This window comes from Vipera ursinii, assembly GCF_947247035.1.
Source record: "Vipera ursinii genome assembly, chromosome: 1".
Lineage (NCBI taxonomy): Eukaryota > Metazoa > Chordata > Lepidosauria > Squamata > Viperidae > Vipera > Vipera ursinii.
Window position 1 is genome coordinate 281,730,809 of NC_139512.1, and position 23,354 is coordinate 281,754,162.

Sequence of the window (23,354 nt, forward strand, 5' to 3'; positions counted from 1 at the left end):
ACACACACACACACACACACACACACTCACTCTCATTGTTCAGTTTCAGATCGCCGTGGCTCAGGTAAACCCCGACCAAAGAGTGAAGGTTTTGAGCTATATAACAATACTGCTCAGAATGGATCACCTGAAAGCCCTCAGCTGCCTTGGACAGAATATAATGAACCAAAGAAGTTACCAGGGGATGATAGACTGCTGAAGAATCGAGCTGATCACCGATCTAGTCCCAATGTAGCAAGTAAGCAAGTGCCAGCTTTTACAACTGTTTCTGTGAATTAACACCTGAAATAAGCCTAAAGGGATTGGAATTTATATAATTAACTATCACATAAATTAAATTGGTAAAAATGAAATTTATTGTCTTAACTAATTATTTAAATAACCTTATTAATTATTTAAATAATCTATATGGCTGCACCCACTCAAACACTGACCCTGTATAGTGTATCGCACAGGAACTCAAAGCCCAAGGAAAAAATGCCAAATTTTACTGTCCTTCTGATGACTGATAGGGTCAGAGGCAGTCACATCTTATGGGGGAGACTGTTGCAAAGGGCTGGCACCACGGTGGAAAATATAGCTGAAGAAACGCTAATAAATCTTGGGCCTTGTTTGAATGTTTATTTTGCATTTGTTAACATTTAAATCTGCTTGCTTTCAATAGATCAGCCTCCAAGTCCTGGGACCAAAAAGGCTTATACTGGAGGAACTACAAATAAGATAACTTCAGTGTCTACTGGAAATCTTTGCACAGAGGTTAGAAGTAGTGAAAAAATCTTTACCTGCGAATATTTATAAAATGTTTGATATTATTTTTGACATCTGTAAATGATCTTTCCATATTTACGCAGGAACAGATACTACCAGCTAGACCTGAAGCATATCCAATTCCAACACAAACTTATACCAGAGAGTATTTCACATTTCCAGCCTCCAAGTCTCAGGATCGAATGGGTCCTGTTCAAACTCAATGGGCAAGTTATGAAGAAAAGCCCCAAATTCTTGCTGAAAGTAATCACTATATCAATAATGCAAATCAGGTTAGAAATCATTTGCTTCATCAAATTAGTAGTTTGGGGATTGTGGGTAGAATAAGAATTATGATGACTAGGATTGGTCTAGTATTAAGTTGTTGTAAAAAAATACCTTCATATTTTATTATATTTTGCTATTCCTAAAATACAGTATTTGGCCAGCTTCTAAACTAGAATCCTGCAGTCATTTATATTATGTTTGAAATCTGCTGCTTTGTTTGTATTGTGTTTGAAAACCTATCAATTTATATTTGGATTTGATGTTTGAAATACAGAAGAATACTGCTATATATATATTTTAATCACATTTAGAGCTTTTGAGAAAGAACTGCTGTATAGGAATAAGAGTATGTTAATTTTTACAAAGTATAGAATGCCTGGTTTATCTTTGTTTTCTTTTAAGATATTACTAATCTGTCAATGCATTTTAATCATGTGCATTGTATTCAGTGCTTTTGGACTATTAGAGCATAAGAAATGCATTCATTGAAAACAGCATTTTTAGGTCATAAATTAAGGTCTTTGAAAGAGAAGTACAGAATGTTGCTTTTGTTCAGAGCTGCCAGCTCTTCTATCTGGTCTTTTTTGTATTCAAAATAAATTGTTGAAGTACACAACAAGGCTTGTGAAGCTTATAAACGGATTAGAAATTTTCAGGTATTTGGTATGTTATTATTACATTTCTGTACAGCTGTTGTATTTTATATTTAATACTGCAGATATTCACAGCAGCACAGTATCTTTTGACAATTGAGCATTTAATAAGGAATTTATAGTTAGTTTAAATTTCAGTATTGCAGAAGTAAAAAAAATGAATAGGAGATGAATAATAAGGTGGGATGAACAAATAGTTCCTTTTTCTTTGCAATATTGGTATATGTATCTTTGTGTGTGTGTAATTATACTAAACGTTGCCAAAGCAGTGGGAGGAATGATGTTAGTTATTCCTATAAGCTCTTAGACCTAAATATTTCTGGGAGCACAAGTTGTAAAAGTGATACTAGTTTGGCATTATTCTGAGGAAAAGTATAAAGCATGGATTCTGCTGATGTTGAACATGTGCCAAGATAGTTTCAAAATCTTTTTTATTTCTTTTTTTTTATTGAAAAGTTTTAAAATACAATTTTCCTTTGAAAAACCCCCCTTCCCCCTCCCTCCTCCCCTCCCTACCTCCCCCCTATCTCCCCCGCTCCCCCTCTCCCTCCTCCCTCCCCTGCCTCCCCCCCCTCTACTTCCCCTCCTCCCCCCCTCCCCCCCCCCCCGACTTCCCAGAGCAAAATACAAGGTATATATCTATCTATTTGATAGTGTCAAAATCTTGTCTCAGGTTGCTTTAGGGTTTGTTTAACTTGATTGGAATGAAAAGCTGAATGTAGGGTTTCAAACTTATAATGTATACCACTTGTTAAAAGCTGATTTTTAAGAACAAGTGAGTAAGCATTTTATCATCATTATGCAAAGGTAATAAACTGCCATTTAGTTCTTGCAGTATGGCATATTAATATGTGGAAACTAATGTTATATTCTTTATTTTTTTAAGCGTGTAACACGTTCTCAAGAGGAACTACGGGATAATAACATTTATCAGGCAGACCGGAATCAATTAGAAGTTGCCATGCAAAAAGATATGGAATATATGGATAGAAAATCAGATAGCGATCCGTGGATGAATTCTTCTGTGGATTCTAGCACATCAAGCCAGGAGCATCTAAACAATTCCTCTAAATCTATCCCCTCTGGATCTTCTTTAACCAAAACTGGACCTGGCCGCTGGAAAACACCTATAGTTACTCAACCAATGTTGCTGGCAGTTTCTCAGTCCACAAGGACAGACCTTCCTCCCCCTCCCCCTCCCCCACCCATGCACTATGCCACTGACTTTGATGGACTGCAAATGGATTTACCTCTCCCACCACCGCCTCCACCTGCAAATCAGTTGGGGTCACAGTCCTCTCAGGCTGCTGCTGCTGCTGCAGAGCGCAAAAAGAGAGAAGAGCACCAGAGATGGTATGAAAAGGAAAAAGCGCGCTTGGAGGAAGAACGAGATAGAAAACGTCGAGAGCAGGAAAGAAAACTGGGGCAAATACGTGCACAGCCACTAATGCCGGCTCAGTCGTTGCTTCCTCCTCCTCTTCAGCAGGGGAAAGCAGAGAAACCTTCCACCCTGCAGAGGTCTCATGAGACTGTCATCAGAGAATTGCAGCCCCAACAACAGCCCCGAACCATTGAACGAAGAGATCTCCAGTACATCACCATAAGTAAAGAAGAGCTGTCCTCTAGTGATAGTCTGTCACCTGATCCCTGGAAAAGAGATGCTAAGGAGAAACTGGAGAAACAGCAGCAGATGCATATTGTGGATATGCTAAGCAAAGAGATTCAAGACCTTCAAAATAAGCCAGATCGAACCGGTGAAGAAAATGACCGCCTGCGCAAGCTCATGCTGGAGTGGCAGTTCCAGAAACGACTTCAAGAGTCAAAGCAAAAAGATGAGGATGAAGATGAGGAAGAAGATGATGACATTGATACTATGCTGATTATGCAACGACTAGAAGCTGAGAGAAGAGCAAGGGTAAAAATGAGAGAACCCATTTAAAAAATGCATTTCATGGGCTAAAATTCCTGCATACTGCTACCCTAAATAAAAAATAGTTATAACTACAGGATAAATGAGGACTGGACTCTCATAATGTCCCTGTCTTTCATTGCATATAATCAAGTTGACTATTCTGATTTGTCAGTTAAGTGGTGTGTTGCAAGCTATTACCTAGAAATTGTCAGGGGGAGGTAACCTTCTTTCAAGTTCCTTTAAAAAAAATCCCTATTCTTAATATTTTCTAAGTTTAATTTGTATGCTGCATATGTAATATTCCAGAGCATTAGTGTAGCTTTTTTAATCTTGTCCATTGAAAGCTGTTTTAAATTTTATGTTTCAACTTTTAATAGTCCATAGCATAACAGGATTTGGAATTTTCATTCCAAAGAGTAATGATTTTGCCTTTACCAGGAAAAATAGCTCTTTAATAAATCTACTTCTAAGAATACAGCTTCAAAAACAATCCCATACTTTTTTTAAAAAAAACATATAGACTCTGTACTAGGGGGCTGTATAAATAACACTGATGGATGATCAAATTATAGCAGCAACTTGATTTCAAGTGAGTTTTATTTACAGCAATTGCTTTCTACGTTATGCTTCTTTTCCTGTTTTTAAAAGCTTTACTTTCCATTGCTGCTTTTAACGCATTTTCTTGCTAAATGCATAGCTTTGTTTTTATTTATTTTTTGTTTGATTAAGTTTTTTATACTGAAAATTAGGTAGATAAAATGAAAGTAACAACTATCCATGGTGTTGTTGCTAGTTCTACTTGTTGTCATTCAACTTTTTAACTGCATGGATAAAAATCTACATACTGTATAATTTTTAAAACATTTTCATCATTATTGAGCAGTTTGACCTGTTTTCAAACTTGCACCACGTGCTTTGTTAAAATCTTTCTAAATAGTTGCAAAATATATCTTGTATTTGTTTTGCACGGTTTTAGAACTCCCATTAGATTTGCTTCTTATTAATGGTAAATTTAAAATAATATAGCCACTTGGCCATTTTTCCACAATACTCTGTTCTCCTGATATTGTGTAAATCTTTAAGCACAAATAGATGAATTAACAGAGTTTACAGAAAATATTTTTTTAAAGAAAAACTTTTCCTGATTTATCTTAAGAGATTTGCTAACATATTAGACTGTCACATTGGCTTTTATTTTTATTCAGTTGTAACGAATCAAAGAAAATGCTTTTGGCATAGTGCAATCTAAATTTACCCTTATTTTCACTGTGCATCTTTCTTTTTCCTTCTCTTATTACCTGCAGCAGACTGCTTTGCCAGCAATCTCTGTTCTAGATTTGGTATGTTCTTATTTCTTTCTCTTCGATGCTTTTCCTTAATACTTTTTTCTTTTTCTTTTTAATTAATGATAATCCAATATGCATTGGATATTTGTTTATCTTTAAAGTGCTTCAGGGCAAGGAATAGTACATTAAATTAGTGGCAAGCAAGAGACATCTGCCTAATGCTTGAGGAATGCTCCTAATTTTTTTTCCTCCTACTTTTCTTTTAAAGTTGTATTCTGTTTGCATATTTTAATTGTATATCGCTGTGAACTACCACAGTTAAATGAACCACATTTTAACAATTTATCATTAGTTTGAAAACATTTTGTACAGGTGAGTTTCCATTGTTCATTTCCCCATGCTTTTTTTTAAAAAGTCTTCCCTAAATCATATATTTTAATGTACGGTATTTTAGCATTCCAATATATTATTTGTCTTGTCCAAGCTTTTGATAATTTGGCATTTACAGTTTTAATGATTGGGGTTTTGGCATACAACTTTAGGGTCAAACCTTTGACCTTAGAGGATTTAAAATATTTTTACAAAAAAATATTTCAGTCACTGCTGTTAACTATATTGATGGAACAGTAGAACTGTACGTTACACTAAAAGCATCAAAATATATATGAACAGTTTTATAGTAATTTCATGTTTTATCTATTATTTTATTAACTGAAAACAAGATGTATTGTACTGATCAGTTTTATGAATCTACTATGACAAAGGTGTTAAAGGAATCAGATCTGGTTAAATCACTCAGTGCAATATTCAGTTTCCCTTCCTTAAAACTAATAATTTTGAGTATTAAACTGCAAACCATAAACATTACAATTCAATGACGTAAAGAGTTCTCAGCATCTAGTTCATCCTTACTGAATTAAATATATTTAAAAGTGCAGTTGGATCATGACACAAGAAACCAATCAAATGGAATGATATTTAAAGATTTTACCTCCTTCCCTTTTATAAAAAATAGCAATTTAGTTTTTCCCCCCTTTAAAATAACACCACTTGGTGCAATGCTTGGAATTACAGTATAACTTAAGCTGTTTTAAAAAGTGTGGGACAGAGTCCAGTAGTTCTCCTTTATTCTTTTGTAACACTTCTTCTAACAGGTGTTTAAAGGAGATGATAAGTCATTTTTTGATAAGTCATTTTTTGAGGAACATTTTTCTGAAACTGTTTAATTTCCAAAAGATGTTTGATAATCTAAGATTATTTGAACAGCTATAGATCCTTATTTAATGTGATTAAATATTTGCACTTTGAAGCATAGATTTTCATTACTTTTCCTACTTTATAGAGATTCCAAATGCTCCTTTGCAGTAAAAATATTAATATATGAAAAAACAAGGCAGCTTAAATAGCTGATATATTGAGTTTCCTGTCAAGAAAGAATAGAAGCTTAGCATCGACTATAATTTGCACATTTTCCCAGGAGAACAATTGTAAACCATATAGTTTGAACTATAAAAGCAATGTCCCAGAACAGAAATACCTACAAAATCTATAGCATGGGTGTCCAACCTTTTGGCTTGCCTGGGAACTGTCTTGGCTGCATATAAAATATATAATATAGTTAATGTATATAAATCACATAAGGTTAAAATTTACAATCTTGTTGGGCCACATTACTAGCTGTTCAGGTCCACGTGCAGCCCCTGTGCCACAGGTTGGGCACTCCTGACAAAATACATCTCCTTTTTGAATTTCCTTTATAATTTTTTTTTCCCCAAATGCAAAAAAAAAAAAATTCCAAAGAGAAAATAATAATTATTTTTTTTAAAAAAAAGTTCCTTTTCAACAGCAATGGGGATTTTTCTTCATGAAATATTATTTCTGTCTTCAAGAGGATCTGAGGTAAAAACACAAGATTTAAATCTTCCTTAGTTGCAGGATGAGGAGCGCAGACGGCAGCAGCAACTGGAGGAAATGCGCAAACGGGAAGCGGAAGACAGGGCCAGGCAAGAAGAAGAGCGTCGTCTCCAAGAGGAGGAGCGGACAAAGCGAGAGGCTGTGCAAAAGGTTTTACTTAAGTCTTCTGTAACTTGGTATACTTCACTTCAATTGGTTTGGCCCGCTGGTGTTAGCTGTAATATTACACGGTTATTAAGTCTTCAACAAAGCTTGGGACAGAATTGTAAGCGGCGGCTTTTGTGGCTCAACATGTACTGTGTTGAATTCTGTACGCTGTTCGAAATAAAAAGCCAAGCTGACCCTGTTTGTAGATTTCCAATTTAAGAAAAAGCAAAAAAAAATTTTTTTATTATTCTTCAAGAGCCTTTGGGAAGCAGGTGGTATATAAACTAGTAAATAAAATCCAAATAAGATTATATGAAGCTGGAAGAGTACCAGAAAAAATTTAAGGACCTCAGATATTAAGCATAATGAAAGAAAATCAAAATGAAATCAATTCCAGGAAGTAAGTCTAAAGGGTTACAATTATTTTTAAAGCAATAAGAATAAAGTTACAAGTTATGAAATCCTATTTTTATAAAAGGTAGAAAGAAAAGCTGTCAGATTTAGAACAGTGAAGAACTTAATTCAGAAGAAACCACAATCAACTACTGGACAATGGCACTAAGTGTGTTTAAATAATTGGGATTCATTATACAAACAGAAGGGAATGGATAGACAGTGGTATGATAATGACACATTTTTGTTGGTAGGAAAAAGTTTAAACATGAAGGATTCCCAAGAAAAATATTAGCTTATAATATTAATTATAGTTTAGGAAACAGGTCACCAGTACTCCTTCATCTTCCCACCACCACCATTGTTAATTTTCCATGTCACTCATATTTGATATACTGTGTGATACCATTCTAATGATTGAAATCTCATCCACTTTTTGCCAATGATAAATATTTGAAAAAAATTGAAAGCTTAATATTAATGAATGAAACTATGGTTAGGCAACATAGTGAACTTCACTATCCTCCAGACATTCTGCTAGTGTTCTATTAATTTAAAGAGAAGTGAGGAAGTGACATTGTTTGAAAATAAAAATGGAGGTGCTAGAATCCCAGTGTTTTGTATGGAAGTAGACCACTGGCTACCAAGAAAGGCAAAGGTAAGCAGGGCTGGGGATTTTTTTTCCCTTAGAAATAGTGATGGAGAGCAACTTCATCATTCTGGTAAATAGACATCCAATGTCTAGTCATGGGCACCATAGCTTCCATTTTTTAGAGTGGTCACTATCTTAAATATGCTTTATGACTTAAAAATGCCTAGCCCTCTTTTAAGGAAAAAAAATTGGATATAAATCAAGCCATGATTTAGGAATGCTCCTTCAGCGGTGTCTGTCTTTGTGCATAAATTCCTATATTCCGTTTAAAGAAAGCAAAACATCATCATCAACAAAAAGACTCTCATTATCTCTGCTCTGCATGTTTGGTAAAGTTACATGTAAAGCTGACCTAAGGCTGACTACATTCTTCCTCAGTGCAATCCTTTCTGCTTTGTATTTATAATGCCAAGCAGGGAGATGGATGTACATTCATGTAATTTCAGACATCAAACTGTAATTGAGAGTTTAAAGCACCCTAGCACTCAGTACAAGAAGGTTTATGAAGTTGTTGGTATTGAATATCCCTTGTTTTAATGGCAGCATTTTTCAGTTGCAAGGTACTGTCACATTTTGTTCTTTCTTTTCATTCTCTTCTTTCTTGATATTCCCTGACATTTTAATAATTTATTGCAAGTTTACTTTTCTCAGTGTAAATATGTATCCTATCACCGAATAGAATCCAAAGGTGATTCTGTGGTTTTCTTGATGTTCTCTTTCAACCCTGAACCCTCAGTTCAACCTGAGCCAGAAATATTCTCTTCTAAAAATGGTTCTGCTGACATCAAAAGCAGGAAGGATTCCGCTTGATTTCTTCGATTCTGTCCCACTCCTGCTCTCAAAATCTGCCTCGTAGATTCTCCTTCCTCTTAAGAGGCAGTTGGAGAGAGTGGATTTCACCCAAAGTTCAGAAGTAAGCCAGGGTTTTAGAGCAGGCAATGCGATTTTCTTCCTTGATAAAAAGAAAAAGCTATCCAATTTTTTTTAGTGAAAATTTCCATGCATGCGCTTGGTATTTGACATTTGCTGATATCTTTTTGTTCCCTTTGGCTCAACAGAGGCGACAGGAAGAAGAATATTATAATCGCTTGGAAGCAGAGAGGCGCCGCCAGCATGATGAAGCAGAACGGCGATTGCTGGAACCCGATGAGCCTGGTCTGTACAGACCTCCGCTTCCACGGGAATATGAATTCCCCTCCCCACCCCTTTCATCTAATGCTCCTCCTCCCCCACCTCAACGAAACACTTCTTACCTCAAAACTCAGGTCCTCTCTCCTGACACGATTTATACTGCCAAGTTTGTTGCATACAGTGATGAGGAGGAGGAGGACTCCTGTCTAGCAACAGGTCAGGATAAGTACACCAGTACAAGAAAGTCTTGCGGTGACCTTCCTCCTGTTCCCCCTAAGCCACAGCAGCCCTCCCGCCAGCCACGCCCAGCCTCAGATGGCCTCTGTCTGTCCAACTCATGCCAGCCCTCCGCTGTCAATGCCAACAGTACTGCTAACAAAATGAGCCAACCCCCTCCCCCACCACAAAAGCCAAGTTTCATCAATCCCAGCAACACAAAAGGTAGACGGAATATTTTAATTTACAATCTCTCTGAAACTCTCTACAAATTTCCCACTAAAGTACTCTTCTGAACAAAATCACTCTCCTGGGCATGGTGATCCAACTCTCAATCTGATTTGTTGCTATAAATTTTACTTTAAATCTGTCCTTTCCATTTCTTTATCAAATTCTATAATTCTTACTTTCATACAATGAAAGCAAATGATTTTCAAAATTCCACTAAAAGTACTGTTGGGTTTGGCTTTTGATCTACACCTCTTTCATTCACCACTTATTTTTTATTATTATTCATTGGTCCATGGTGCTTTCACATTTCTGAGGTACATGTTTCTTGCGATAAGGATACTTATTCACTGTGGGAAGCAGTGGGCTTTCTGCTTATTACTTGCCATGTAAACAGTGTGCAAAAGGCTTTGAAAGTATATAAACCAACAATTACATTTGAAGTGAAACACTACTTGGGTGTCTGTTTTAGAAAAAACAAAGTAGATAGGCACATTTTTATGAGGTTTCTACTATACATTGCTCAGTACTCTCCATTATTCATGTTGTTTTGCTTTATTCTATTTACATCCCTTACTTTCCTCTTTCCCTTTCATTGTAAAATATGTAACTCAATAATATTGGCCACGAGTAGATTCACTAGAATTCTGATTTCAAAGAATTACAAAGCTTTAGGTCGTAACTGGTTTATGCTTTGATAAGACACAAGCAAAAGTCAGATTATTGGAAGAAGGTGGAGCATTAGTGAGTTTTGGGAAGCTTGCAAGCTATTTTGCAGCTGCAGCTGCTTACTATATTTTCCTGTATAAAAGCAAATACTTAAGCAAAAAAAGATAGTAAAGGAAACATGGAAAACTAGTGGACTATTGCTCTTTCTATAGTAAAACAAAGCAAAATAATGCTGCTGTTATTATAGTTAAAAATGAGAAACTTCAGAATTAACATTCACTTCCTAAATGCAGTGCTTCCCCAGGCAACCAACCACAAGGGAATCTTGGCAATAGATAAATTTTGCCAATCCTTATTTCATATTTTGGAAATGCTATAAAAATAGATAATGTTTATAAAACAGTGTAATATGATAATATCACTGTTAAATAAACTCACAACTGAATGACTGCACCCAGAAGTGCTTATTAATTGCTCCACTTCTGCTTGGAAGTATTTGCATGGCAGACTCTATCCTGGGCCCCATCTCGGTCAATATTTTCAATAGTGACTTGGATGAGGTTGCTGAGGGGAGTCTTTAAGAAAATTTGATGATTACACAAAGCGATGAGAAGTACTTTAGATATAAGTGAGAACATTTTAAAAAGTCTAAAAAAGATTGAGCATTTTGATGAAATGAATAGGTGGAATTTAACAGAAATTTTAAAAAATTCCCATTTCAGTAGGAAAAAATGCAAGGCATATTTGTACAAGCTGTTAGCTAGTGGAACAGGCTATTATCAGAAGACCTTTGCCAGACGTCTTCAGCTAGAAACTAAATGGTTATCTGACCTGTCTTGCACTGGGCAGAGGACTTTACTAGATTATCACCCAAGTCTGTACTTCTGTACCTAATAATTGTTCATATATATAAACAAGCTAAGGGTTGTTACTCAAAAATGCCATATAATTTTTTGTTTCATCTTACCTCAATATAGAATTATACATCCCTACAACTGTTTAAATATTTTTAAGTGTATAAAACAAGTCATATATTCCTTTTGAACTTTCAATCTTCTGTGAAGGATGTCTGCCTAAAGTAAAAAGCTCTTTGCACATAATGCAAAATCACTACGCAGCTTCTCTCTTCATCTCATTTAAACTCATATTGCTGTCCTTAAATGAATGTATGGCAAACTGTGCTTCTGCAAAATTAAACTTTCCCAGCTCCTTCCATTAGATTGTTGGGATTACTTTAGAAGACTGGTACTCCTCAATCTGGGAATAAAATGTGAGCAACTACAACTAATACTAATGTGGATAAGCTTCTATATTTAAAGACAAGCTTAAAATTGGGCATGAAGCAAGATTAATTTCTAACCAACATAGTATTAATATTCTGAGTAGTTTCCTTAGAAGTTTACCTGACTAAATTCAGTTTCATACTTAATTCACTAAATTCATAATCTCGCTAAATTCAGTTGGGATTTCTTAGAAGTACCCATGCATTGAGTTCTCTTTAAGTAATTGTTGGGCACCAGTCTGATATTAAATACAGCTTTATACTGCTGAAATCTATGAAATATTTTAAGTTCGATAACTGAATAAGAACTACTAATAGAAGGAGAAAATATATATATATATATATATATATATATATATATATATATATATATATATATGTGTGTGTGTGTGTGTGTGTGTGTGTGTGTGTGTGTGTGTGTGTGTGTGTGTGTGCGCTTTTGCGTTGAACAAGGCTTACAAGAAAAACACATGCAGTATTTAAAAACTAAAAAAATTACTTGAAAATTCAAATGTTTTGTGGAAATGGTTATATTTAACCAGTACAAATAGCAGAAGTGAGAATCTATGAAATGTGGGGGATGAGTTGATCTTTCAGATACAAATGATGTGTTTAATCTTGTGGCCTTTAGTGAAGATTCATCGGTAGTGTAAGAGTTTTGCTATTTTTGCTGTTTGTTCATATGAAAGCAAAGTAAAGGTGCAGTGCTGCAAAATGTATACAAAATAGAAATGTTAAAAATAGCATTTCTTAAATAGGCATTGTAAAGTTACTGATTCATTGTGGACATCTGCAGTTAAAATAATATATTGGAAAGTTGTCATAAGGCTATATTCTCAAATTCTGTATATTTGAGATATCTTATAATGTAGTCTTTGGTAGATATATAGGCAATAGTTCCTGATGTTACTGGATATGTTTTCATTTAGTCTTCTTATAAACAGGAAGGCTAAAGCTTATTTTACAATTCTTCATCCAAACTTCACTTAAACCACTAGAATTTTGGCAATCTATATGCAAGATTTGGCAAGTTTGGAAATTTATTTCATATATATTTGATTTCATTTATATTGTCCATGATGAAAAGTTGTCTTATGATAGAAATATTTGCCATTATATTCAGTTTTTAATAACATTTTTTTCATTTCTTATAAGGAAGCTGGTAGTGTTAGGAGATTAGACCTGAAAGTATAAAGTAAGATCCATTTAAAGCACTGCACCTTTTGAGGGGAAAAAATAGTTATTGTTATTTTATTTTATTTTTACAAAGGCTCAAACTACACTGGATCTACTGGAGCACTTGCAGGTTCACAGGAACCTTATTCAGACCTAAGAGAGAAGAAATTGAAAAGGTAAAATGGAAATAAATTTGCTTTTAAATGCTGATTTACTGGTGTAAGTTATTACATATACTCCTGGTTGATATTTAGGTAATTTAAGGTTTTTAAAGTTCTAAACTATTTTTAAACATAGCAATGCACCCAATAAGAACATTTAGAAAAGATTGAAAGATTTTATAGTAATGATTGCACTTATAAGTGTCAGTATGCTGTATTGGGTAAAGTGTTGGACTGGAAGCAGGACAGCAACTTTTAATTCATCTTTAACTTTAGAAGTTTTCTGGGTAACTTTGGCCAGTCATTCTCTCTCAGTCCAGCTTAAATCATAAAAGAGAAGTTGTGAGAGGAAAAATAGGTCCTTGTACTGTGCTTGCATATAAGTGCACACAAAACAAGAAGCTAAGTATCATATTAAAGTCAATACTGTGTTTCCCCAAAAATAAACCCTACCCCGAAAATAAGCCCTAACTTGATTTTTACATGTGCCCCCAATATAAGCCCTACCCCAAAAATAAGCCCTACTTAAGATCCCGCCTCCTCCATTGCACCTGGTTGCATGAGATGGAGCAAGGTGCATGGGTAAAAAACCAAGCTAGGGCGGGAATGGGGGGATGGAGCTGCCCCACGTGCCCCGTACCCACTTACCTGAGGACAGTTACAGCCAAGCCTCCCACGCCCCGACACCTGCCTCTGTGGCCCACTTCTGTGGCCGTTAGCGCACATAGTCCCCGGCCTCCGTTTCACTGTCAGAGGCCTTCAGGAAAAGCCTCTGCAGCCAAGAAACAAGCTCCAGATTGACATGCACTGCGCCCTCCCCCTCCGGCCTCCATTTCACCGCCTTGACGAAAAGGCTTCAGAAAGACCTCTGAGAGCGAAACAGAGGCCAGGGGAGGCGCCGCATGGATCAATCCAGAGCTCATTTCTCAGCTGCAGAGGCCTTTGCTGAAGGCCTCTGCCAGCAAAACAAGCTGAGGGAGACTCACGCAAAGGCGGTGAGCAGCCGCAGAAGTAGGCTGGTGAGGCGAGGCAGGTGTCAGAGCGTGGGAGGTCTAGCTGCGGTAAGTGGGCAAGATATTCCCTGGTGCCTCTTTTGAAGGCAAAAAATATATATAAGACCAGGTCTTATTTTTGGGGAACAGGGTATTTGTAATCTTAACATGATGTAGTTTATATGTAGAAATCTAGAAACAGGGCATTGGAATCATCTCAAATGTGAATCCACCCTATATAAAATATTTTAGATTTCCTAATAGCTACACCAATGTTTAACAAATGTCTAATCGCATGAACAATTTAGTGATGAAAAATGGTTGTCTAATACTACTGTTTATTTAGTAATTAATCTAGCTGATTTTTTTAAAAAGGATGTGAATGTTGTGTAGACCAAGCTTAGAAAAGGAGTAGCTGCACTTAAAATATAATGTATTTTTATAACATTGAATATTTTTTATATTCGTTGCAGTCAAGATACAGATTTACCTGGTGCACCAGAGAACTTGACTTTCCGGGAACGACAAAGACTTTTTTCCCAGGGTCAAGATGTGTCTAACAAAGTAAAAGCTTCTAGGAAATTAACCGAATTGGAAAATGAATTAAATACAAAGTAGGATAACTATCAACTTGTCCATTAATCGGAAAATCTCTATGGAACTAGAGTTGGGGCAGTTCAAGGAGAAGAAGAATCTCATACCAAATGAGTTTTTTCTGTCTGGACTATTTCTTTCTAGACTGTATGTTGCAATAGCAAGAAAGTCAATTATTTGCCAAGTGCTTGTGGTTTATACAATTGAGGCACTGTAAAATATATTTTAATTAAATAAATCAAGTGTCATGTCCTTTTCCACATCATTGTCCTTTAGCTGCTTTTGGAACTGTCTGGAATTGTTGCTTCCTAGTCTTTAGAAAACATGTAAACATCTGTTAAGCAGAAAGAGTGGCTGTAGCTTGAACTGCCTAAGTAGCACTGGTTGTTGCACTGTAGGTTTGATACAAGTGTAAGGTAATGTAAACTTTTAAGAGATCTTGGGAGCTAGTCTTTCAGATTACTAGCATAACAGTGAACACTAGTATTAGGAGTCCAATTTCTATAGATAAACCTTTGCTATAAACACACTTGATTATTAGAAGTAAAAGGGCTCCATTATCATGTCCATACTAAGCCACACGGAGTAATATATGTACATCTGGATTTTGGACATTAAATACTTGACTTGTTTTGATGGCAGCCCAGCAATGTAACAAGATATGCATCCTATTTTTCCCACTGTCTTATCTCTTCTTACACTGAAGTATTAATCACTTCTAAAACTTGAGTTTTGAAACATTGATAAGAATTTAAAAAATAAGTCATATTGGACACTGGGTATGATGGTGTGTGCGCGTGTGCGTGTGTATGTCTCGTTTTAAAGCTGTTTTGAAATTTCACACTTTAGCAATATGGAATAAACTTCATCTGGTAACTCCTTTGTAGCCAAGATAAAACCAAAGTTATATATTCACAAACGAACTAAAGATGTCAATTATCAGTAGCAGGCAATTAAGCACTACTCGCAGGGAAAATACGGTTACTTGTGGCTGCAAAAGGAAAAGAAAATGCCTTTCACTGAGAATTTCCTTTGAGGGAACCTGGCAATATTCTGATGGCATGTCATCAGACATTCGTGTAGAAAAGTGCTGGTCAAGGTACCTCTAGTTTGCTATTGTTCTTTTTCTTTATATTGTAGAAGATGTTGGCAGTTCAAGCTATTTTACACACTACGTTGCAGGATTATTTAATTTTTAGATGGTTGAAATCTGTTTCAGCTATATGTATATAGCTGATGTTAAGAATAAAGACCTCATCTTAGTTTGTTTTCGCATTGTGTGATCTTTAAAACAGTATATTATATTGTGATTCTAAGCAAATTTTCTATTTGATAAAGTCCTTAATTGGGTTTTAGATGATTTTTCTGTATAATATGTTCTCTTTTAAATATATATTTAGGGAATTATGCACATTTCCAAATGCGGAGGGTAGACTTTACTGCCTTAGAAATCACTTTTAATAAGAGTTGTATGATAAAAAAAATAAATGCAAGTTAATGATAAAATTGGAGTGTAAATATTTTTTTTACATAGTTCAGGTTTCTTATTTGAAAGTGTTCTTTTAATTTTCACCTGTTAAATATGAAGTAGGAAATTAAATTGGTTGAAAGTGTTAATGAAGGATTGCATGCTTGTTATGTCTGTTATTCAGGGAAAAAAGGAGGTGTCCCCCACCAATTTATCTTGAGAACACTAGATATTCTGTGGCTGGAATACTGTTGCTGCTAGAATTTAAGGAAAGAAATATTACTTACTGTGGAGTGGATGTGAACACTATTGGGCAGGGGTGGGCAACTATGGCAACTTTACAACCTGTGGATTTCAACTCCTAGATTCCTGAACCAGCCATGCTAGCTCAGGAATTCTGGGAGTTGAAGTTCACAGATCATAAAAGGGCCATAATTAGCCACCCCTGCTTATTGGGCATTCAAGCCATGTGAATATGAATAAAAATGCTTTTCATAACTATTGGTGCATTATGGAGAAAACAACATAAGAACTGCTGTGGTTTCCCATTTCTACTGTATTTCACTTGCAACCTATTTTTAATAAACTTTGTATTGTATTTAACTTTGCACTGTATAATGTCTGATCAGGAGTATTTGTTCATATTATTCAGACATATTTTCTGTTGCAATATTAACACTTGCTAGGTATTATATGGGAAAATTCAAGCTATTCTATGGATAATTAAAATGACATTTATCTATTTTTGTAGCTAAAGATTTTGTGAAATATTTGATTTCCAATGCACACAGTCTTTATTAGAACTTTGGAGTTTCCTTATGTACATCTTCCATCTAAACACAAAATATGGCCAAGTATAAAAAAGTAAATCACAATAAAGCCTTGTTAAAGTTAAATAACAACTAACAATTGATTTAAAGATCTGTAAGGCAATCCAAAGTACATACTTCACATTTAGTATTCTATATAATACTTGAACTTGAACAACTAAAGATGTTTCAGTTGTTCAACTGGTGGAGCAGTGGGCTAATGCCTCCTTAAGTAACACCAGCTGCCTGCAATTAGTGCAGGTTCGAGTCCCACCAGGCTCAAGGTTGACTCAGCCTTCCATCCTTCCAAGGTAGGTAAAATGAGGACCCAGATTGTTGGGGGCAATTAAGCTGACTTTGTAATAATGCCACTTGGGGGCCCCCGAAAGCCCTAATAAGGCATATACATAGAATGAAGGCTATTGCTAAGCACATTGATTTGTGCTTCTTAGATTGTAAGCCGCCCTGAGTCTTCAGAGAAAGGCGGGATATAAATGGGATTAAAAAAAAATATGGCTATTTTATAGCATTTAATAGCTATTGGCAATAAATTAAAATTAAAAATCAATAAACCAATACTTATATTTAAAAATCAGCAATATAACATATGCCTGCATATTTTAAATCATGCTTAATTTCTGGGAAGGTGGAAAAAAGCTGCTTCACTTTCCAGAATGTGTGTCTGAATGCTTTCGCAGGATAGCTCTCCTTACAGTAATTAATATCGGATGCATAACTTACTGCTCTATCAAACTGAATGCTCAGGCATTCATGCCCAGTGCATTTCTTCAGCACAGAAAAATAATCTATGTACCTGCTCCTGCTTCTTAAAAGGGATTTTCAGTTCTCATGCTTCTGACTGTACTCCTTGTGGTAAGACAGAAAATGGTAAGATAAAATAATGTAAAAAAAAGAATGGGAGCAGAAAAGAAACGGAATTGTGTTTCTAATATACTTCATTTAGTACATTAGTTTAATAAAGGTAATGAATATCAATGTTTCTTAATTTCTTAAATTAGTAAACAGTGCTATTGTAGATAGAGCACATACTTTCCTACATATTGTAACACAGGCATCTCAAACTTGCGATGTCACATGATGTCGCACGACACATCATGACTTTTTCCCCATTGCTGGCAATAAGCTAGGTGCGGTTTCGGCATGACGCATCCGGCCCACAGGCCAGCAGTTTGACATGCCTGCCGTCAAATGTTCATAATTTTACGTCTATTTTTAAAATTTCAGAACTTTGTCTAGCCATTGTTTCTAGCCTCAAATTTAATGTTTGTTTTAGAATTACATTTCTGATAGTGATTACTACTTGCTTCTTTACTACAACCAATGCCTCCATGAAATATAAAGTTATCACTTTATTTTATATAGACAATACAAAGCTGCACTCCTTACTAAAGTCATAATAAACCCCAGGTGCCAAAAATGCCTTTTCATTAAATTTCCCAACTAGATTAATTTTATGGTGTATATATGCATGCTTGGTTGATCTGTGTTCACAGTCATGGAGAAGAATAACCTTAAAGTTGCTTGACCTTTTAGTGATTTGCTTATAAGAAACAACAAATCACTTATTTGTATTGCTATAAAGTCCTTTGTGATATTACAGAAATTATGCAGAAGTATTTCCCAAGTCAGCCATCGGAGAAGATGATACTTTTTTTGTAACAAAATGCTTGAAATAATCAGCTTCTTCAGGCATGTGAAAACCTTTTTAAGAACAGCTCTGGCCCTCAAAAAAATTGCCAGCAAATAATTTTTATTAACCAAAGCAGAAAATTATTAGACATACAGAGCTTACAGTGTGTGTGTCTCTGTGTGTGTATGAGTAACTGCATGATATTAGATGTTAAATAGGAAGTTTGTCCTCAAAAGTTCAGCCGTTAATACAGAAACATTCGTGTATCCCACCTGTAGTTTGTTTATTCATGTCAGAAGCATCACAATTTAAAAAAGCATACTATATGACATAAAATTTAAGTTAACAGCTGTAGATTATTAACACATTTCATTGCAATTTAATGGCTATTTTCCATTTGCTGTAGAAAATTGTAGAATTTAACAGCGTTCATATTCATGTCCCAAGGAGTTATTCAGATCTAACCAAACGTCTCTGCGAGCCTGTCACCATAATTGTGAATCCTAAGTAAGTTTGCAGCATGAGGGATGCATTTGATCTCTTTCTCCAGTGACAACAACAGATCCATAAACTACAGCCCTAACCATTATGCCCTGAAGGGAGACCTTGTGTTTCATAGTAGGCATTTTCAATCTTTTTCAGCTAGCAGGCATACTTTTAAGATGATATAGGGATATTGGGAAACTTAGAGGACATATAAATAATCACTTCTGTACAGATAATTTCAATAATATCAATAATGCATTCTTGTCTTCAACCATGTGTATGAGTTTGAAAAAGTACCTGCTTATGCTGCAAATCAGAAACACAGCATCTGCTGTTGAATGTGTTCATTCTATTGCATCGCCTGCAAGATGGGATAACCACCACTATGGATATGTGTCTTAGTTTCTTGTGCACCTGCCTCAATCTTGTGGCTTTCAGAATCCTGAGGGACCACAATGAAAATTTGAGAGTGCCAGGATGGAGAAATGAGATGGCTCCAATCAAGACAAAAACCATAGCATATTTAGAAATAGATCTTAAAACTGCATTTACCTTCCTATTTTGCTCTGTTGTGCCAGCTTGAAGAGGAGGTTAAACTCAAACCCAAGCAATTTTACCTTCCTCTCCAGAGCCCTACTTCTGGGGAAATGGATGGGCACAGTTGATTCTTAGATTAAAAAATAATAGTTTTCCGCCAGGGGGAAAAAAAGGTGTAAACCTAGATCTGCAGTTTACTTTTGGAGAGTAGTTGGTTGCATCGAATAAAAACTGAAGTGCTGCTAGGGAACCTTGTCCTACAGCCTGCTGCAGATAAGTGGGAATGATGGGTTTTGTTTTTTTTCCCCCTTTTAGTACTATCAAGTTCTTGCAACAGCAGTGAGGCTCCTTCTCTTGTTTCCTAGTTTACGATAGCTGGAGAAACAAAAGAAAAAAGGCCAGGGAATACTGGGGTACACCAGGCCTGATTGTTTCGTATCTCTGGCCTGTTTTCTCACACAGTATTCAACAATTTCTCCTTTAGGCACGGGGAAAACAAGCCTCATATGGAAATGTTCATTGTCTACTTCAGGAGTCTTCAAACTTGGCCCTTTTATGACTTGTGGACTTCAACTCCCAGAATTCCTCAGCCAGCATGCCTGGCTGAGGAATTCTGGGAGTTGAAGTCCACAAGTCATAAAAGGGCCAAGTTTGAAGACCCCCTGGTCTACTTGAAAGCGACTACATGCACCCTAAGGCCCTTGGAAGGATTTATTCAAGGCTGGTGCTACCCCACCGATTCTTCCTAGCAAAAAGCCTCCCGATCACCAGCGCTCCCAAAAAGACACGCGCCAGGCTTCGCAAGCCATCTCTTTCGAAGTTCCGTGTCTGCCGGCGCGCTCCTCCGCCTGAAGGCCGGCGGGTAGCTATAGCAACCCCCGTGAAGCTTAGTCTTGGCTTGTGATTGGATGATTCAAACGGCTTTCCTTGAAAGCGGAAAAAGGAACGAGGAAGGTGCTCCCTCGGCTTCGACTATCCGGGATGGTCAGGCTCCAAACGAGGAAGCCCGGCAGTGGGGTTAGCCCTAGTTTTGTGTCGGAGCAACAGATTCGGCAGCTGGAACGGAAGCTGCGAGTGAGTGTTGGCATAGATTAGTGTCATCAGGCAGCAAATCTACCCATCTAGGTAGCCGCTAAAAAATCCACACCAATTTGATGACCCATAATCCCTCCATCAATGGTTAGCTGCCAAAGGGAATCCTCTAGTCCAGGGGTAGGCAACCTCGGCTCTTTTGTGACTCGTGGACTTCAACTCCCAGAATTCCTGAGCCAGCATGGCTGGCTCAGGAATTCTGGGAGTTGAAGTCCACGAGTCACAAAAGAGCCGAGGTTGCCTACCCCTGCTCTAGTCTAAGCCTTGGAAGGAGGTAGTGGAACATAAGGCGTCTTTAGATATTTGAGGGAGGGAGTTAAACCTAGGAAAGCTGGGGTATTTTGATGATCTCATCTCAGTTTCCCGATTTTCTCCACTAGTATCCTTCAGTTGCATTGCCTTACAGGGAACTATGAATTATTAACATCTCTTCACGCAATATTTCTTTATTTTTTTAACAGTTTTTTTTAAAATTTAAATAGTGAGGATAATGATTGTTTTAGTATTTATTAACTACCTGTTTTTGGCTTTGTTGTGCACTACCTAGAGTCACCTGTCAAGAGATGGCAGTTATATAAATTTGGTAAATTTGCATGGGCAAATGCTAATGGGGGACTGTAGACCCAACACATTTAAAAGGCCTTGAACTCAAAAAGGAATGGTGGATGATGTTACTAGTCTCCTGGAGTTGCAAAGGCCAGACCTCCACTCAGTGTTGGGATTCAAATATGTGAACAACCGGTTCTCTGTGTGGATGCCGCTTCCGGAAGTCCATTCTGGGCCTGGGCAACAAAAAAAATTAGCTACCGGTTCTGCCGAAGTGCTGCGAACCTGCTGAATCCCACCACTGCCTCCACTTGAGAACTTCAGGTTCACAAACTCTAACATGGCTAAGACAAATAGGACTCCAAAGGCGGCTGGGTGGGACAAGTCATTTGAATTTTTAAATAAGTATTTAAAAGATCCAGTGAGAGATAAACCCAATAACAGAATACATGTAAACACATCACCCTAGGCTTTAGGATTTCTATCAAGAAGAGACCCAGTATCTTTGATGAAGTGATTGGTGGGATTTAAGATATGAAAGGCTGATTGATGCAATCACTGAAGAAGGATTATAATGAGCTATTTTGGCTTGTGGCCTCACTCATTATACTTGTTTAAGTTCAGGCCCCTCTGAACTGTGTTTTGTCAGGCAAAAAAAGAAAGGATAATTGTGCTGGAAACAGAAAATGCCCTTCTGCATCTCAAGCTTGCAAAGGTAACAACATTTTCAATTCTTCAACCTCTTATTTCGCACATATCTTTTTCTAGACTTTCCAATTTAAACCATGAGCAAAGTCCAAAACAGCCTATCTGTTTTTTTAGGTTTCTTTTCTTCACAGAGTGGCTACAGTTATCAAAAATAAATTTTTATTTTTTAAAAAAAAATCTACAAAATCCCTGATTTTGATTATGGACTTACCTGAAACTATCAAAACTGCTGTTTGTGTTGTGATCTAACAGGTGGTACCTTGGTCAGCAAAGCACTGAATAGACAGAGATTAACATTCATTTTGCAGTGCCAGTTTGAATGCACATCCTTATCTGTGCAGGTGATTACTGTGTGTTTTGGTAATCCTCTGAAAATGCAGTTAAGCGTAAGCAGATTGAGAAAACATCTGTTAGCCTTCCTTCCCTGACTAAAGCACTAATAATTGTATTTAATGACTGATCCAGTTCTTGATTTAAAAAAAAATCAGCCAGCGTAGGTATGGATGTGGATAAAAATAAATGAAACAAGACAAAAAAAAGTCTTCCCAATATTTAAAGTTATTTTCTCAAGCTTGGTTACCAGTTAGCTTACCCCAATATTCAGTGTCTGGTTTGGAAAATCTCAAATCCAGATTATTGATACTGAGCAAGTTGGTTTTTCGTGCTAGACAACTGCTTCATTATTCCCACTAATTAAATATTTGTATTTAATAAATGTGGGGAAAGTTTGGCCACAAGAAAACGGAGAAACTTAGTTCAGTGCTACTGAATTTGAGCCAGATATATGGCCTCTGTCTGAATTAGACCAAGAGTCCATCTGATTTATCATCCTGTTTTCAAAGAAATCCTCTCTTATTTGTTCCAAAACAACATGTTCAGAATTCTACTGCCTCTATGTCTGGTGTACATGCAATGTGCATATGATCTGGCAGAGCTGTTATGGAACAATGAATAGCTGGAAAATGTTTATTATTATTACTTTATTTGATTTATATAGCTGTCCATCTCAGCCAAGTGACTCTGGAAATGAAGCATGCTTGTGAATGCTGATAATATAGCAAGCTTATTCATGGCTGATCTGCTCAGAAGTGATTAAAAGTGAAGTCTTCTCAATTTCCAGCTGTCCCTGGTTAGCTAATTCTGTAGTATACAGCAGAGCAGAAGGAGATGTTACATCTGTAATTGGAGATGTAGCATCTTGTGAATAAAAAAGATTTTATTTTGTCATTCTGGCAAAAAGCCATTCATTGAGTAAGGATTTTCTTCTTCCTTTTTTTAGTGATTTAAGCTACAGTCTTCTCACTTACCTTCCAAGAGCATTGCCAGCTCTTATTGCAATGAATTGCCCTCAGTTTTATTCTATTGAAGTTGAGGAATTTTGATGTTAGTCAGGGCTCATAGATTAGGGGAAAATGACAAGGGAAAACAGTATCTTTGTTTGCAATCCACAGATCACATCAAAAGAATTATATTACAAAGCTCAGCAAAAAAATTACTAGGGTTTATAGCCATAATAAATGACTGCATCTTCTCATGTACTGAATTCTAACTTAGTGAGTTCCATTGTTTTCTCTATATGTTTAGGATTTTGTTTTAAAAATCCTGCGCTTCTTTCC

The 23,354-nt window shown here is 36.4% G+C and overlaps 2 protein-coding genes across 9 annotated transcripts in view; both read left to right on the top strand.

Annotated features, from left to right (window-relative positions):
• The window catches only part of AFDN (afadin, adherens junction formation factor), a 94,959-nt gene extending 78,308 nt beyond the window's left edge, over window positions 1-16,651 (top strand). For 6 of the 8 annotated variants that reach the window (XM_083366277.1, XM_083366281.1, XM_083366279.1 and 3 more), the window contains 8 exons: window positions 44-238; window positions 665-756; window positions 852-1,040; window positions 2,575-3,603; window positions 6,816-6,950; window positions 9,051-9,564; window positions 12,789-12,870; window positions 14,321-16,651. In XM_083366277.1, the coding sequence (XP_083222403.1) occupies window positions 44-238; window positions 665-756; window positions 852-1,040; window positions 2,575-3,603; window positions 6,816-6,950; window positions 9,051-9,564; window positions 12,789-12,870; window positions 14,321-14,465 (2,381 nt within the window). In that variant the 3' untranslated portion in view covers window positions 14,466-16,651. The remainder of the gene's footprint in view (window positions 1-43; window positions 239-664; window positions 757-851; window positions 1,041-2,574; window positions 3,604-6,815; window positions 6,951-9,050; window positions 9,565-12,788; window positions 12,871-14,320) is intronic. The other 2 variants (XM_083366283.1, XM_083366284.1) reach the window with 2 other exon arrangements.
• A 5,036-nt stretch (window positions 16,652-21,687) lies between these two features.
• KIF25 (kinesin family member 25) overlaps window positions 21,688-23,354 on the top strand; it is a 42,598-nt gene continuing 40,931 nt past the window's right edge. Inside the window, exon 1 of the mRNA XM_083350380.1 lies at window positions 21,688-21,745. The gene's annotated coding sequence lies outside the window, so the exon portion shown is untranslated. The remainder of the gene's footprint in view (window positions 21,746-23,354) is intronic.